At 37.1% G+C, this 18,321-nt stretch overlaps 1 protein-coding gene across 2 annotated transcripts; it reads left to right on the top strand.

Annotated features, from left to right (window-relative positions):
- Window positions 1-1,558: 1,558 nt before the first annotated feature.
- On the top strand, window positions 1,559-18,140 carry ctu2 (cytosolic thiouridylase subunit 2 homolog (S. pombe)). Of its 2 annotated transcripts, none has more exons than XM_041788899.1 (17): window positions 1,559-1,635; window positions 1,839-1,932; window positions 3,490-3,564; window positions 5,139-5,217; window positions 5,347-5,406; window positions 6,832-6,892; window positions 6,989-7,098; window positions 7,250-7,491; window positions 9,985-10,120; window positions 10,290-10,421; window positions 11,081-11,172; window positions 12,662-12,759; window positions 13,084-13,182; window positions 15,191-15,305; window positions 17,462-17,528; window positions 17,643-17,701; window positions 17,974-18,140. In XM_041788899.1, the coding sequence occupies exons 2-17, from the start codon at window positions 1,877-1,879 to the stop codon at window positions 18,032-18,034; spliced, it is 1,542 nt and encodes a 513-aa protein (XP_041644833.1). In that variant the 5' UTR covers window positions 1,559-1,635; window positions 1,839-1,876; the 3' UTR covers window positions 18,035-18,140. The 2 variants fall into 2 exon arrangements, with proteins under 2 accessions (XP_041644833.1, XP_041644834.1); XM_041788900.1 differs by having other exon boundaries at window positions 1,563-1,635; window positions 1,828-1,932.
- The last annotated feature ends 181 nt before the right edge of the window (window positions 18,141-18,321 follow it).

The following is an 18,321-nucleotide window of genomic DNA, read 5'->3' as shown; positions in this document are numbered from 1 at the left end:
CCTGGGGCCCCAACCAGAGGTGGGCCGCCTTAACACAAAATTTAACCCTTTCTCCTGCACCATCCTATGGCCTGACAGTTTAAAAGTTTAAGAGGTAAACACACTTAAAAAATGAGCAAAAAGTAAACTTGGTCATGTTATAGCAGCATTAAAGCTTTGGGAAATAAAATGTTGATATCTGTGTGAACTTTGATATCTATTTTTACCTTCTCATTTGAAGAACAGCAAAACCAAGTCATTGTTTATGGCCGTTATTTTACCAAATTTATAGTGAATATGACACAAATATATTAAGCCATAAATATATCTGGACTGTTTTTGAATGGATTTGGTTGGTAAAATATAAAAAATCCAAAATGGAACCGAAACGTTTTTGTATTTCTTAGGGGGAAAAAAAGCTTTTTTTTTATACATTTGTAAAATAAACTATGTTCTTAATTTTAATAAATAAACTGTATTTTCTATAAATATATGATTTATATAATATTGTGAATCATAGATTCAACATTAAATCCAAAAACAGGTGTTGTATTTGACTTGGTTATAAAGGCTTATGTTTACCAAAACAACGTGGCTGAGATTAATATTACCTGTACATATGACTGCACATTAAAGGTACAAAGAGTAACATTTAGTTAGTATAACAAACTTGGAATAAATGGAACATCATAATCAGCAAAAATCATAATCAGAATTATTTTGATCAGAAATTAGATCACAATCATTATACTCCATAACACAGTGGTTTAACTGCATGTGCATCACATGATTTTAACAAACGTTTGAAAACAAGCAATGATTGAAAACAATGAGTAAGAAAATAAGCATATAAAAATAATATATGATAAAAATAACCTAAAATAAATATTAGGTTAAGGTTAAGGTTAGATAAGATTATCTAATCAAAATAATCATAAATGATGAAAAAAAAACCATCTGACTACAATCTGATAAATAATAAAAATGCCCTCAACTGGATTATCAGTTACCAAAAACACCTAATGTATCAAATGAGATAAAAAAAATGAAATTTATGTTAAATTTTATGGAAATTTAGATTTTTTTGGATTTCATTAGAAAGTGAAATAAACATTTCAGTTCCAAAAAATGAGAATTTTCTGGCTATAATTTGTGTTTTCAGGCTTCAAAGGGTTAAGAAACAAATAATTACATTATATATTATTAAATATTGCTTTAAAACACTGAAACATTTATCAAATGACAAAACCTATGGACAAAATGAACTTGTCATGTCATTGTTGGATGATAAAATTGTGACTGAAACTGGAACTCAATTGTCTTGAAGTCTTTCCACCTTTAAGAGAGATTTCCTAATTTCCTGAGAGGGTCAGAAAATAGGAGAAAATATTCATTAATACAATAACTTAATTTTACAATGTGAACGTTGTTTTTCTCTTTGACTTCTAATTACCAAGCCTATTATGCATTTGAATATCAGACTCTGCATTTTGACTTCAACTTCCCACCGCTAGATGGCGGTGGCGCATTTTTTTAGTTTGTCAACCACCTTCAGATGTCAGCTGATTTCATACGTCATCAAACTGCGCCTGTGTTTAGAACTGTGGCTGTGATTGCACCAGACACGAGACTGGCCATCGGTTGATCCTGAAACAAGTAAAATAAAGTTTATATTTTTGTGACGTTATAGTGAAACAAATAACCAGTGGCGTTTTATAGAAACGCGATCCTTTATGTATTCTTTTTAATAGAAAGTGTCCTGAAATAAGAAAGTTTTACCTGCATTTATGAAAAAGAATCGTCAGTGTTTGATAGGAGGTTAAGGAATAGATATTGACACCCTTTAAGTTCTTTTTCAGGCCTTTTAAACTGTAATTATCGACAAAGTAGAGGAAGAATGTGCCAGGTGGATGAAGACTTCCGTGATCAGCTGGAGCGCGTGGCCGTGCCCAGGTAAGTTACACAGTGCCTTTTTACACCTGTCATAGTTAATAGTCATCACCCTCATAGTCATTACCCAGACACAAAATAATAGACATAATTCTGGGGTATGATGCTGCAGAAGAGGCAAACGTGACCACAAATCCTGATGTGACTGTTAGTAGAGACTACAGTCTGAGCTGGATTCAGCTCCCAAAGAACAGTTCACTGTGGGATTTTATTATTTTTATTTTTTTTATAGCTTTATTTTTTCAGAATGCGAGTCACCACTGTGAAACACAACTTATATATACAGCAGATCAAAAAGCAACAGGACCAAGCTAACAGATGAAAATACATTGACATGAATACAATAAAGATAATAAAAAATAATAATACATTGACAATAAATAAACCACATATACAGTAAAACAAAAAGTGGAACAATTAGGGAAAAAAATGAGGGACAAAGTGCTCCCCTTTTTTGGTTGTTGACTTATGTTTTACCAGTGTTACATATTACTCTGTTCGCTGTAAGAATGATTGACATTACTATGTTTTCTTTAATTTGTTCCATCAGTTCTCTCCATTTAGCTACCCTTGGACTGACTTTCTGAAGCCAGTTTTTGGTTTTACGTTTATGCACAGATACTCTCATTATACTAATGAGGTATTTACCATCAGAATTCATTGTCCCGTCAGGTTATCTGCTTAAGAGAATAAACTCTTGGTTAATTATCGAGTCAATTTTTAAAATATTCCTAATTTCATTACAAATAAGTGTCCAGTATATTGTCAGAACCAGGAAATGTGGCTGTAGTTTGCATGGTTTTCTCCACACTCTCTCCAGAAAGATGAAGTCACTGACTGTTGAAATTTTACTTCTTGAATAGGTGTCATGAAGCATCTCATTTGGAATTTCCATGCATACTCCCACCAAAACTGAGGGATTTTACCAGTGATCCTTAATAAACAACCATCCAGTACCTACTAATGCATCTCAAACATTAAAATATTATGAAAAAGCTCTTATTTCCCCCAGATATTTCTTTAAAAAACAAACCAACATATGTTCTACATTCATCATGCACAATGTTAAAACATTATAATGTTTTTAACCGTGTTGATTACAGTTTACAGCTCATGAAAATCAAAAATTTACTGCTTATCTTTTTAAAGAAACAAAAATGGCGGAAGATAAATCGGGGTGGCTCATGTACAGTCCACCCAAGTTTTGTCAGTGTATGGGGAACACTGTAGACTTAATAAAGTTATAGCTGACCAACAGCAGCAGATCACAGGGCACCCTAAACCATCACTGACTGTAAAACTGAAAACACTGGACTTCATTTAATTCTCTTCCTCTCAATTCTTCCTTCAGACTCTGGAACCTTGATTTCCCAATGAAATGTTTTATTTACTTTCATTTCATTTCAGTGATCCAGAGCCTAGACTTTATAAAAGAAACTGAATTGTGAAACAATGAACCGTTCTGTGATATTCTAATTTTCAAGATGCATCTGCAAATATACCTTAAAATAATTCTCTGCTGAGCTCTTTTTAAGATGTCTTTTGTTTTTCTTGTCTAAGTGTTTCCAAAAAATGTGTCAAATGCAAAGAGACGACTGCATCTGTGGCCATCAGAGCTGGAGATACATACTGCAGGTAAGACATGCAACCCTCTGCCATGATTTATTGGTATCTACAGGGGATGTACAACCATGTCAGCATGATGTCAGCACTGGCAGAGATGAACATTTCTGACAATATTTACAACCAGTATGTATATTTATAATATTGGCCTGTATAAGCCGTACACATTGTTAGCCTCATAGCATAATTCCCAAAGTCATACTTTAAGGTTTTCAGAAAAAAGGAAAGAATAAATTTTTTGGCAAACACATAGGATTACACTAGAGCATTAAGTTCTGTCAGATCTGTGAACATGTGTCTTAAAATAGAAAAGTCACAGCAAGGACTACATAACAAATAAAAGTGACTAAATTGATGATAATTGATAGATGACTTAGGCATGTAGTGGTTATGGATTTCAACAAGCACTCTCTCTCCGGGCGGGGAGTGAGTCTTTGCCCCAAGTGAAGGAGTTTAAGTATTTCGGGGTCTTGTCCACGAGTGAGGGTAGAATGGACCGTCAGATTGATAGGTGGATTGGTAAAGTGTCAGCAGTTTTTCAGGTGCTGTACCGTGTCCTTGTGGTAAAGACGGAGGTGAGTCAAAAGGCAAAGCTTTGAATTTACCGGGCGATCTATGTCCCAACCCTCACCTGTGGTCATGAACTATGAGCTCTGGGTGATGACCGGAAGAATGAGATCACAGGTACAAGCAGTCAAAATGAGATTAGGAGGGCGGCCGGGCTTAGCCTTAGAGATAGGGTGAGGACGTCAGACATCCGGAAGGATCTCATAGTAGAACCGCTGCTCCTTCACGCCGAAAGGAGCCAGTTGAGGTGGTTCGGGCATCTGGTCGGGATGCCTCCTTGGTGCCTTCCTGTGAAGATCCGGGAATGTCCTATCTGGGAGGAGACCCGAGGCAGACCCAGAACTTGCTGGAGGGATTATCTATCCCATCTGGCCTAGGAGCAACTTGGAGTCCCTCAGGAGGAACTGGAAAGTGTTGCGGGGAGAGGGATGTCAGGGTTGACTTGCTTCACCTGCTGCCACCGCAACCTGACCCTCGATAAGCAGAAGAAGATGGATGGATGGACAAGCACTCTGATTGGCTGAGGATAAAGGCAATAAGGCACAATGAATCAGAAGTGTTAGAGTAAAGTTAAGCAGATATCACAATTTGGCCAAAAAATGACTTAGGCACATTATCACAGGTATGCTCAAATAACTGGTTTCCACCCTGTGATTGGCTGTTTAAATATCTGTGTTAACAAGCAGTTGAACCGCTATGACTAATGAAGTGGTTGGTTAGACTACATTTTACACCAAAAAGGCACAATTTCACTTTGTGTGCAGTGAATCTGGGTCTGCTGTAGGGGTGTTGTACTTTAGTTAAGGTAAATAAAAAGAGTTTTGGGGCTTTTTGCAGTCTTTCTTTATAGTTTTGTCTAGTTGGCACCTTTCAGTTGTCTGATATGTTATATTTGATGTTGTAATACGAGTGTTTTCAGTTGAAGGTGCATGGGAAAAGATCTACTACGTTGTTTTCATTCATTTAAAAGACTTACTTTTTACACTTCCTTTACTTTACTTACTTCTTTCTTGTTTTAGGGGATGTTTTAAGGAATACTTCGTCCATAAGTTCAGAGCCATGCTAGGAAAGAACAGGATCATTTTCCCTGGAGAGAAAGTAAGCTGTGTGTTGTGTTTGTATTACAAAAAAGGTCTGACTTTTCTCACCACAGCACTCTTGAATTAAAGTAATTTTTTTCTGTATTCACAGTAGTGCCATATTTGTGAGTCTGTTGTCTGGTTGTAGGTTCTCCTGGCTGTTTCTGGAGGTCCCTCTTCCTGCTCAATGCTCAGACAAGTTGAAGAGGTCAGTCTCTTTGTCTCACAGTCTATTTGTCTATTTTTAGTCATCTACAGAGAGAGTGCACGACTTAAAGAATACACAGAAATTACATGTCTGGGTTTATGTATTTATTTATTGTTATGTAGATCAGTGGCTCTCAGCCTTTTCAACCCACGGCCCCCAAAATAAAGATGCAAGAGGCCAGGGACCCCCACTGTACCTGAAGGTGGTTGAACATGACCATGAATATTCAAGATTAGTCATGTGCAAACAAGGCGGTCCATAAAGGGGGATAAATGGGAGAGTTTTCTGGCGCCCAGCCAAACTGGGGGCCCATGGAGGTCAGCAAAACCATGGTCTATTGTAAAGTTAAGCTGTGATATCCATATTTTATATTAAACCTGAATAATAATCTCTCTTTTCAAGGAAAGAAATATCTTTATTTATTCATGTGTGTAGTAAAAAGCCTTCTTAAAAATGTTAATCCTTTTTTGAAAAAAAGAATGAAAATGGTTTAAAAATTGCTAAAATGGGTTAATCATGGCAAAGAAATGTCGGAAAATATGGTGAAATTGGATTTTGAAAGTAGCAGAAATGGGTTAGAAGGGGCAACAATTAGATAAAAATGTCAAATGGGTTAAAGTGGCAAAAATGGGCATAGATAGTGGTAAAAGGGAGTTAAAATTTGGCTGAAGTGGCTTTAAATTGGCAAAATTTGGTGGAAATTTGGTGAAATTGGATGGAAAATTGATATTAGTTGGCAAAAAAGGGTTAACTGAGAAAGAAAAAAATAGGCAGATATTTGCAGAAACTGGTTAAACTCCCAAATTGGACATATCAAATGGTGAAATGTGGTTAAAATGTGAAAAATTGGGTGTAAAGAGGGTTTAATAGTGGTAGTAATGGGTCAACAGAGGCAGCGTTAAGCTTAAGGGGCAAGAATTGGTTTAGAAGTGGCAAAACAGGCAGAAAAAAGCAGTGGAAAGAGTTTAAAATAGATAAAAATAGGTGTTAAATGGCAAAAAAAAACTGTTAAAATTGGTGGGGACAAAATGATAAAGGGGTTAAAAAATTATGACAAAATTGGTGTAAAGTGGCAACAGTGTAATTTAAAAAATAGTCTTAGGTTTTTTAGGGCATCTGGAGACCCCCTTTCAGTGTCTCGTGACCCCAAAGGGGGTCTCGACGTCTAGGTTGAGAACCACTGATGTAGATAACAGGATAATATTTTTAAATTGTAGCCAACAAAAAAATCATATGGCTTGTTTTCTGTTACATATAAAAGACACCAAAAACCTGCATCTGTCTTTAGAATTTAATGATAGATGAAGAAGTGCACCTTAAATCTCCACTGTATTTTCATAAAAATGTAAGATTATAGTTAAAGCTGTAGCTACAGTGAAATGTTGTTGTAGTTTTAAGGCACTCATGACCTTTTCTTCATTCCAGGGTTTGAGTAAAAATGCTCACAACAAGCTGAGATTCTTACCTGGCATTGTCTACATCGATGGTAATGATATTAAAAATGTCCCTTTTTAATTGGGTTTAATTATTTCCCCATGGATCTCATCAAAACCTTTCCTACTGGTTGTGTTTGTTTTGGCAGAGGGGGGCGCTCTAGGCCAGTCTATAGAGGAGAGACAGAGGACTGTGGCAGAGCTTCATACTGTTTTCAAAGCAACCTGTCTCCCTTTTCACATCGTGCCTTTGGAGCAGGTCAGTGTGGAAAACAGCAGCCGCTGAATGTTTAGCATCAGATCCACTAAGTTATCAGTTAGTCTGTTGTGACCAACTGATAAGATGACTCAATCTACATGAATCACACCAGCAGATCAAATATTCTGAGTTTATCCACCTACCTTTTCAGGTTCTAGATCTTCCCAGTTCAGTCTTGGCTACAGGCCCCCCAGCTTTGGAGCGACCGGCCAGCACATACAAAGCAGCCGTGGGTCACTTCATTCAGAGCGACAGCAGTAACTGTTTGTCAACAGCAGAACAGAAGGAAACCTCTCTGCCTGAGGTTGAAGGGTCCCGCACACAGCTACTGCAGCAGCTGATTGGCTCTGCTTCAACTCTAACAGCTAAAGAAGACCTGCTGAACACACTGAGGTAAGGCAGAAGAGCGCCTGCTCCCAGTGTCACTAGTCTACAGAACTAGACTCCCATCTGTCTCGATGGTGCCTCTGTTTTCTAGTTAAACCAGAGACTGTATTCACAAAAGTATCCAACTGTGTGTAGCAGATAGTGAATGAATGATCCCAATGACTGAATGAATGACATGCAAAAAAAACAGATGTTGCATTTCATGTTATTACAAAGAAGTGACTATACCTAAACAACCATATCAGATATTGATATCGACTGATATTGTTTTTTTTTAGGGCCAGTACAATATTGATTATTAGCAGTACATGACACAGACAACTGATGTTTGGGACTGATATGCATTTATTATTATTTCAAAATGAACCTAATTCAACAAAAGTTCAATTGCTTGATCAATAAAATGACCAAAAAAACACAATATAGCCTTAACTCAGCTTGAGAAACGGCACAGAAGAACACAGTGGCTGCGTCTCACTTTTCTTTCTGTATGGCGTGAGTCTTTTCCTGAAGTCTTAGTCCGTCCCACTAGAGAATCATGGAGAGACTGAAGGAATCCAAGCAGAGGTCTGAAGCCAAAAGACCCATGTTTAATGGTCCATGGGACATCCTTTCTTCTGCAGCGTCATATGAAGCAACCTCAGTTTATGATGATGCTGCAGGCTGATCATCAATCAGCTGATAATCAATCAGTTGAAATTGTTGGCTTAAATTTGAACTGTATTTATTCTAATCAAAGCTCCACATTAACAGTGTTTGGTCTCAGTGTGGGATCACAAACACCTGAAAAATAAGAGAAACCTGCAGATTATTTTTGGCAGCAGATGCTTTATTATGAAATTATTTATTAGCCTTATTATTCAATGTGAAGGCTGATGATCAAACCTGACGCTCACTGACGATCAGACTGATAAAAACTTTAACGACCCCACGATGGATTTAAAATTTGTGTCCTTAAAATTTGTTGTTTCCTCCTCATAATCTAATAAACAGAAATAACTGACTTCTAAATGTAAAAATTATCTCTGAATCTTTTGATTTCTTTTGATTTGATTGAAGATGAATCAGGTAAAAATCAAGTATAAAACTCCATACTGATTCACTCTTTCATATTTATTTAATTAAATCTATTTTCAATATTTCATTATAAATACTTATTCCAAACACTTTTTAATCCTAGCCCATCAGTTATTGACTCTTTTAACTCCTCGTGATTCTGTTGTTTGAAGGGTCGGTTTATCATCTATTATAAACTCAGTTTCTCCTCCATTATTTATCTCTGCTGGTGCTGTGAAGTTGCATGGAGGTCCATCATGTAGCAGTGTCCAATCAGAGAGTGATACCCAATAAGGGGGCGTGTTGTTGAGTAAAAGAGTTCTGGGAAGCCTGCTGTCATGTGTCTCTGCTCATCGGTCTTCAAATCTCAGTCCTCTCAGTCCATGATTTACGGTATCCTTGTTAATTTACAAATCTGAAAAAGTAAGGAGTAAAAATATTTAGATAAGAAGTCAGGAATGTGGGAAAAGAAATACATTTGTGTTTTAATTTCATATTTTCAATACAGCATCTCACAATTAGGACTCAAACTTAAGATTTTGACTTTTAATTTCATACTTTGACCATTTCAACTCATAATTTTGACAGATTTTTAAGTGATATTTTGACCTTTTAACCAATTATTTTGTATTTTATCTCATATTTTCAACTCCAGTCTTTGACTTTATAATCCCATAGTTTGACCTTTTAGACTCACAATTTAAAATTTGGATCATATTTTGACTTTTCATTTCATGATTACAAATTTATTTTCATATTTGACCTTTTAAACTCATGATTTTGACTTCTTTCTAATATATTTGCCATTAAAAATATTATTTTTCTATTTCAATTTCATGTTTTTTTTAACTAATAAATTTACTTTTCCCAGATTGTGAGGCTTTAAACTTTTATTTTTAACTTTTTAAATGTCAGAATTATTTCTCATCAGTACTAAGTTTTTATTTTTTTTATTTTTTTACTGGTAAAATGAGGTTGACAGTTTATGGTTAAAAAGGGGACCCTGTTAGGCCCTCAGGTTAGTCCTGAATCCAGAATCCGGCCCCTGCTGTGATTGAGTTTGACACCCCTGGGTTATGGAAAGATAACACTTTACTGTGCAACCCCATTAAGTTTTAAAAGTAACTACTCAGGACTTTGGGTAAACTTCAAATTAAATAATTTTACTTGAGTAGATGTGTAGTGCTATAATTTCATTCTGCTTAAGTAAATTTTAACTGAAGTAAGTGAATGTTTACTTCAATAAATATTCTTTCACTCTTTCCAACTCTGGTGTAGACATGCTTTTTGTTGTAAAGTGTCTTTAGATATCACTGGTTATGAATTGGCGCCATACAAGGATGGGTAGTTTGGTTGATAATAAGTAAGATCCTTACTGGAATAAAAGCGTATGGTCTTTACCTCTTAACAATAAAGCCTGACTCCTGTGTGTTCTTCTTGAAGGCATCATCTGCTTGTGCACACGGCTCGGACTGAAGGCTACAGTAAAGTGATGCTGGGAGACAGCTGCACTAGACTGGCTGTGAAGCTGCTCACTAGTGTGTCACTGGGCAGAGGAGCACAGCTGGCTCAGGACACGGTGAGTCTAAGAGGGTATGTGAGGGGAAGGCTTTATACTGAGGGAACAACAACAACAACACAGTGTTAATGAAAGCAGATCCAGACTGCTATTCCCTGCCTGTTTTTTGTTGGTTCCAGACGTGCAAAGAATTAATTTTTCTGACCTCTGTGTGTGTATGTGTCTACAGGGTTTCTCAGACTCCAGATATGGAGACATCATATTAGTGAGGCCAATGAGGGACTACTCAGCTAAAGAAATAGCTTTCTACAACCACATGTTCAAAGTCCCGTCTGTTTTCGTTCCAAGCCTGGAGACTAAGGTAAGTCAAAGGAAGTATATGTGCCTATGCTGATTGGCTGTTCACAGGTTTACTTACACCACACTCTTCCCGCATACCCGCGTTTGCAATATACCAGAAACATGCACCAGGGTGCTGCTCTAGATTGGATTGCAATTGTGTGTGTGACTTCTCTGTGTGTTTTGTTCTTCTGTTATTTGTCTTTACTGCTTTTTGAAATTATTCTGGTTTTCATGTGCAGTTCTTTGGTCATCTGTTGCTCTTTTAAGTGTGCTTTATGAATTTGATTGTTTGATTACAGAAAAAGAACATCCCTGCAGCTCTTCACGAGCTTGTTTTTATAAAACTGATTTCTGAGTGTGTTTTTTCCACTGTAGTCCAGTATTTTCCTGCAGCATTGCATGCTTACATGCGTCAGGATCCTGTCTGCTATGTTAGACAGGATGCCGACCTGTCAGCTGCTTCCACTCGTTCTGATTCTCTGAAACTCTGGTCCAGAAAATGATTTATTAAAGTAACCTAATGTGCTTGAGTAAAAAGCTTTTTTATGATTTTAACAATGATAAATGGTGTATTTTACTGCAGATTCATTTGAGCCTTTCGACATTCTTGAACAAACAAAATATGCCCCCATTATTGTGTGAATTTGCTTTCAGCTTGTGTTTGTATCTGCTCCATAGACACCGGAAAAGGCCAGCATCCAGCGTCTGACCGAGGGCTTCATCACTAAACTGCAGGCAGACTTCCCCTCTACTGTCAGCATCATCTATAGGTCAGTAGAAAGTAGAAATCACTCTCATGAACTGTTTCAGGTTAAGTTTAAAACAAATAAATAGAGACTAGTCACAAATACATGCTTAAGATACAAAACAAGACTGAATATGGTCCTGGTGAGCGTTATACACAACCTGAGTTGGTGTTTACTTGAAGAGTCAGTTTACTATTTCAAGTGAACTTGTTTTTTTTTGTTTTAAAACCAAACTGTATTCTGATGACATACAGGTGCCACAAGATGGCAGTATCAACACATTATGCACCTTAATGGAAACAAGAAAGCCACATAACATGTTAGCATTACAGTAGGAGGTTAGGATACAGAGGGAATCTGAGCAACAGCAGAGAGATGCGCTCTTTTTGGGATGTGTGCAGGTTGAGAATGCATTGAAAGGAAATGTTTTAGTAGCAGGCAAAAGGGCAGTAGAAGGTAGCTTCATCTACTGATCAAACAGAAGGATTTAAACCTCTGACTCCTTCACATTTTCATTTTTTCTGGCTTTTTTCTGTTAGGATTTACATTAAAAATGTAAACATGTGCTTTTCTTTGTAAACATTAATAAACAGCGGATACAGTGAAATCTGTGTTTCTATTTTAGGTAATCATAAAAACCGGTACTGTTATATTTCTGTTCAGGTCTTCACATGGTTGGACAGTACAAGAGTAGTGAAAGGGTTAAAAGGGGCTTGTGTTTTTTTGCCTTTTAACTCCAAAATGTATTTTTTGTTGGATTGAACATTCGCGGACAAATTTGACCCTGATCACCTTGCCTTTGACCTATGATCTCTAAAGTTAAACCAGTGCATCCTTGAGTTAGAGTTTGTGTAATAAAATGGCCCTAACAGACAGACAACTTGAAAACATAATGCCTCCAGCCCACGGGCGTCACTAGGGTTGAAAGACAGGGGGCTTAGTCCCAAGGGTTGCAGATAGTGCACATGCAGAATTTTCTTCTTTTTTTCATATCACACCTGAAAAAGCTTTATCAATTCAGTTATCATTAGTTGTCGAGGGATTATCCAGACCCATCATCTTTCCCTGCTCTCTTCTGAGCATCCTCTGCCTGAGCCTTCAGGAGGTCTTCCTGTATCTTTTAACAGCCAGTCTAAGCAAGTTTATGTTTAATATATAATAAATATATAATATATTTATATATTTTTTATTTATGAGTTCCACCTGTTCTGAAGTCTTTGACTTAAAATGTTAAAATGTTAAAATATGCTGAGTTTGAGCTCTGAGATTCTTTTCAAAGAGCTGATAAATTATGGGTGACTATTTGGGCATTTTTCATCATGAGGGGAAAATCTGAGAACGGTTTGTTTCCACACACATTTGGGACCTTCTTATTCTTGGGGAGATTGTGGACAGGCCAGGAGCACATATTAAAAAAAAAAAAAGCCTGAAAAAGGGATTTTTGCATAATATGCGAGCTTTACCAGATTTGGAAGCCTTTGTAAAGAATCAAACCCTGCCATGTGTCTTATAGGACAGGTGAGAAGCTGCAGACAGCATGTAAGAGCTCGTCCACCACTGACCACTGTGACAGATGTTTGCTCTGCATGTGCGCTCTAGATACTGCTGTTGGTAAGTGTTTTATTCAACAGTTAAGATAATCAGTGACATTTTAGAAGCATTTTGGAGGAAGGATGTTCACCTCAGCTTTGACTTGTCTCTCTTCTGTCTTTTTGTCGGAAGGCACAGAAACTGAAGAGATAAAGCTAAAGATACTGTGACATACATGTCCAAATGTACATGTAACCACAAATAAAAATAATCTTTTATCAGGACTTGAAAAATCCTAAAAGTGCAGAACTTCCCTATCACTTGCTTGCACGGGTAAATGATTTACACCTCTCTAAGACCCATGTATTGAAATGTTTAATGGATATTTTAATCTCCTTTTTTCAGACGATGCTTCAGCCTTTAATATGACGCTGATCTCCGAGCAGCTCTCCCAGATTAAATCTTCAGGAAACACCAACACTGAGATCCAAAGACAGAACCCAGGTTCCGTACAGTCTCAATCAGTTCATAATTTTGCCTCCAGTAATGCCTCAAGAATTTGTTATAGTCATTATTTGACCACAGTATGATCATTTTGACTTGGATTATTTTGTTTACCCAGTTACTTGTTTTCATTCAGGATGTTACCGTTCTAACTTTTAAACTCGGAACATAATTCAATGGATCAAGTGAAAACTGAATTTTTTTGGAAATGTATAAAAAATAAAAAAACTGACATGAGTATTCAGATCCTTTACAACAACACTTGAATTTAGCTCAGGTGCTTCCCATTTCTATTGATCGTTGCTGAGATGTGCATGAGACCCCACTTGGAGTATGCAAAAAACTCCAGATGAATGCCAAGTGGGCTTCTGTCTACCCACCCTGCCATAAGCTCAGATCAGTGGAGGACTGCAGTGATGGTTGTTCTTCTTGAACTTTGTCACATCACCACTCAAGATCTCTGGAGCTCAGTCAGACTGATTATCCGCTCTTACTCTAAGGCCCTTCCCCACTGATGGCTCAGTTTGGCTGGGTGACCAGAGTCCTGGTTGGTCTAAACTTCTTCTATTCGAGAATGATGGAGGCCACTCTGCTCTTGGGATCCTTCAGTGCAGCAGAATCTTTTGTAGCCTTCCCCAGATCTGTGCCTGTCAACAATCCCGTCTCTGCAGCTCCTTCGACCTCATGGCTCGGTTTTTGCTCTGATTTGCATTGTAGCTGTGAGGCCTTCTATAGAGAGGTGTGTGCCTTTTTAAATCATGCCCAATCAGTTTAATTTACCACAGGTGGCTCCAATCAAGATATAGAAACTACTTAGCAAAGATCAGAAAAATGGAAGTAACCTGAGATAAATTTAGTGTTTTGTGAACAATCTGAATACCTATGTCAGTGTGATATTTCAGTTTCAGATTTGCAAAAAATCTAAAAGTACCTTTTCACTGTCATGATTGGGTACAGAGTGTAGATTAATGGGAATATTTTTGTTGACGGTAGCATCTGGCTGTAGCATAACAAAGTGGAAAAAGTACATGTAATACTGCCTACCAATCTTTATTTTATAGCACCAATTCATGACCAATGCCATCCCTAGTAATTTAATAAAGATAGCTGATCTAGACCATGCTCTTTATGTACCCAGCATTCCTCAAGCATAAACTCAGCACTGAAGCAGAAACCTTGAGCATGTTTAACCCTTAGAGGTCCACGGCTGTTTTGCCATTTTGTCAATACTTTTATTTTCACAATATAAACCACTCAGAAAATACAGACCATGCTCATGTTTGGTATCATTTTTTTCTTCTGCACTACCTCAACTTAATGATTTTTTTTTTAGTTTAACTTACTGTATTAGATATTGGACCTCCAAAATCACAACACCCCCAGATAATTGATTTTTAAAAACTTTTGTATTTAAAAAAAATATGTTGAAAAATGACCGGAGCCAGCCCTGTACAGTATGGTCCACTGTCCCCTATGTGTTAAATGGATTTTCATATGAAATTCATAAAACATGAAGGTAAAACATCCATGAACTCTTCTGGTGGTAGAGCTTCAAACTATCACAGCAGCTTTTATTTATCAGATATAAAATCATAATGGCTGTCTGTGTTTTTTGAAGGAATTAGTTTTGAGTAGAGAACATGATTTGGAGGGCCGTTTATTTCTGACAGAGTGTTTAAGGGTTTGTTTTCAAACTTAAGAGTTTTGAAAAAATTGGCCACAATTTCTGGAAATGTGTTGAAACCATTAGAAAATACTGTAAGAAAATTAAAATATACAAACAACTGTCATCAGGACACTGAAAGAGACAAGACTGAAATCCTTTAATGCTGTTTGGTTTGTTAAATGTTCAGTGATAAATAAAGATTACTCAAACACGCAGTACTTATGTAAATCTGTATCTGGGTCTTTGAAATACCTTGAATCTGAGGCAGTACACCAGACTTACAACTGAATTGTGCAGTCACTTTCCAGGTGTTAATAAAATTATCTCCTGTTTCCTTTAAAGCTCAGGTAAAGCCTGAATTAAATCCTCCCAGTGGACAGTGCTGTTCTTCTTCTTCTGGAGGAGGAGAGGATTGTGGGAGAGCAGCGAGTGGTGTTGGCTGCTGTTCTTCTGCCAAGTAAGAGTTCAGTTTATGACATTTAATGGACACTCACTATGCACATTCATGTCTGTATGCAAATTCCAAACCCATCTTTAGGTTTTACCCACGTTGTGAATTTGTGCCGGCTTATTTTACTATAAAGTAGAGCCCAGGCTCTGTCCTTATTTACGTAGGTCTTTAACTGTATTTCAGTATTAAAATATTGCTGTTACTGACTTACTGCTGTCATCAGACTCAAAATTCACTTGGCCTAAAGACCTCCAGGTTCAGTAACATGCTCAGTCTAAACCATCAGACTCTATTACTGCATCACATTTCCCACCTGTAGGACACCAGCTGATAACAAACTCCCAGGTATAAAATGCAGGTATTTTCCAGAGGCCCTGCATCAAATGAAGTCAGTCTGACGAGTTTGCTTTAGTTTGACTCAGCTGTTCATCAGAGAGTGTAGTCTTTAGCTTTAACTTAATCTCAGAGACCTGAGCTTTTGTTTGGAATGCGTTTTTAGTTTCTCACATTTATTAGGGAAGTGTAGGAAGTTCAAAAGCTCAGCCTAGCCTTTGAACAGGAATTCATTTTAATAAAAAAATAATGTTCAATTTCAACACAGATTTTCTTTAAAATATTTTTAAAATTTCCCCAAAAAAGTACTTTAAAATGTCTACGAATATTCCTCAAACCTTTCAGTGAAACTCAATCATGAAGCCTACATTTTAAAAAGATATCCTCAGAAACTCCATATAAATTCCTGAAAATTAAAAAAATCTAAAGCAAATTCCCCAAAATGTACAGATATTCCAAGAAAATAACAAATTCCCCCAAACATCCAGACAAATGTTGTGAAATTTCCTTAGAATTCATTTCATTCAAAGGACACCCCATCTCCAAATTCCCAATCAAATTGCCCAAATTATAAAAAAAATTAATTTCCCAAGTCTCAGTGGCAATACCTAAAAATCTAAGTCATATGCTTTCCAAAAAAAATCAAATAAAATTCCCCCAAATTACAAAAACATTTCCCAAATTATCACAAAATCCCTGAAAATGTCTCTCAAATTCCCCCAAACATCCCCAAAAACTTACAGTGAATCATTCTAAAATACTTCCACGAAAAGTCCTGAAAATTTTCTAGTTGCCAGAATTTTCATAAAAAAATTCTCCTTAAATTTCAAAGAAAATTCCAAATATATTTGAAAGCGATTCCTCCTGATATCTCAAAAGCAAATGAACGAAGATTCCATTCCATGGGACATCCCATTTCCAATTCCCATTCAAATTCCTAAAATTAAAAAATACAGAGTTTCATAAGTTTCCTTGAGAATACCTTAAAATTACTAAGCAGATTGTCCCCCAAAAATCAAATAAAAGTCCCCAACTTACAAATACGTTTCCCAAATTTACACAAAAAAATTGAAAGTCACCCAACAATACAAAATATTTTCCCATGAAATTACTCTTACATACTTCATAAATTTCAATAAAACTCTCAAAAATATTAACCTTGCAAAGCAGATGGATACACCCGTTTCTTTGTTTTTCACTGGCGAATCCATCTTGCAGAGCTCCCATCTGAACCGTTTGGGCCCGGTTAGAAAGTGACAGGACCAATCAGCGACAAGGGGCAGTACTTTCAGGCGCGGCAGAGTCATGACGTAAACAAGCAGCAGCAAGAGCTGGTGCAGTTATGGAGGAAGAGATTAGCGTGGATGCTGCTAAAGCGCCAGTTTTATCAGAACTTGACAACATTTCTTCGTTAAAAGAAATTATGATACTTGAAATTACTACTGTTTTATATGTGCATGCAGGTCTTAGGAGATTAAAGGTAGTAGGGGACTCTCAGATGAAATGGAGTTTAATTATTCATCTCACCTGTAGATGTGATGTAGGACCCTACACCGTTGAATATTAGAGCATAGTGAGCAGGAGTATGTAGTCCTGGCTCAGGGAGTTTGAGACATTAGCAGCTGTTTCAGTCCTTTTTCAGTGTTCCATATTTAACCGGAGCAGCAGCTCGGAGCTGAAAGGAGGTGTTCGGTAGAGTGGTTTTGGATAGTGGAAGTGTTTAGGAGACGATGATAAATGTGGGTTGCGAAAGGGTTCCAGGACTTTACGGTCTGTCCTAAACATTATTCTGTCTTTGTGATTCAGTTTTCTGCGTTTTGATCTTTTAGAGTAAAAGAGACCCCCATTCTGAAGAGCCTTTTGTGTTACAGCTGTCGGCTGACCGTCAAAGACATGGTGAGTAAACCCTGAACAAACTGGGTGTCATGATAACAAGAGCATGCTGTTAACCTTTTAATTTACAATCTAAATCTGTTTTTTGTTGTTTTCTTGGCCTATCCTGGTCTCCAGTCATCACTGGATCATCTTCCTCTCTACATCCTGTCAGATGCTCAGAGGAGGCAGAGGAGGTGCAGTATAGTTTGTTCATTATTGAGGAAACTTTCTGTTACTAAGGCCAAATAGAACTACTGCGTCTACTTTACTAAAAGTCTGGTGCAAAGCCACTGAACTATCAGATAAGCAGAAGCTCCATAAAGGAAAACCATGTCAGCTCAGTGGTCAGTTATTGGTCTTTTGTACCAGATGGGTGAAGTAAACCATATTTCATGGACTATTAGACCAGTAACTTTGATGAAGTCCCATAGTCCCATAGTGTTTAACCTGTTTTGTTGTGTTCTAGGTCTCAAATGAGAGAGGAGATCGGGGAGTTCCTGCTGGACGACGGTGATGATGGAGATTAGAGGAAGTGAAGTCTCCAGTCAGACATGAAACCCAGTCTTTACCTCCACGTGTAAAATTCTGTCTACCTATGTACAACTTTTAATAAAGATGCTAAACAAATAATGATTCCTTGCAGTAAGATACTCTATCATTAAATAAGCCACAGCTTCACTAGAAACATGGCAGCGCATGTGCCACTCTACACTTACAAGCTCATCTGATTAAAGCATCATTATAAAATTCCATGTTCATGTAGGAGTTTTAACCCACCACTGTTTCCATTATTTCTTTATTTGGTTTTGGAATT

This window comes from Cheilinus undulatus, linkage group 6 (assembly GCF_018320785.1).
Source record: "Cheilinus undulatus linkage group 6, ASM1832078v1, whole genome shotgun sequence".
NCBI classification, from domain to species: Eukaryota; Metazoa; Chordata; class Actinopteri; order Labriformes; family Labridae; genus Cheilinus; species Cheilinus undulatus.
This window is presented reverse-complemented; position numbering and strand designations above follow the sequence as displayed.

Excerpts from the sequence above, each read along its gene's own strand:
- ctu2 (XM_041788899.1), top strand. The coding sequence starts at position 1,877 with ATGTGCCAGGTGGATGAAGACTTCCGTGATCAGCTGGAGCGCGTGGCC. Across the intron at positions 5,218-5,346 it reads TCATTTTCCCTGGAGAGAAA|GTTCTCCTGGCTGTTTCTGG; the intron begins GTAAGCTGTGTG and ends GTCTGGTTGTAG. Across the intron at positions 10,121-10,289 it reads CACAGCTGGCTCAGGACACG|GGTTTCTCAGACTCCAGATA; the intron begins GTGAGTCTAAGA and ends ATGTGTCTACAG.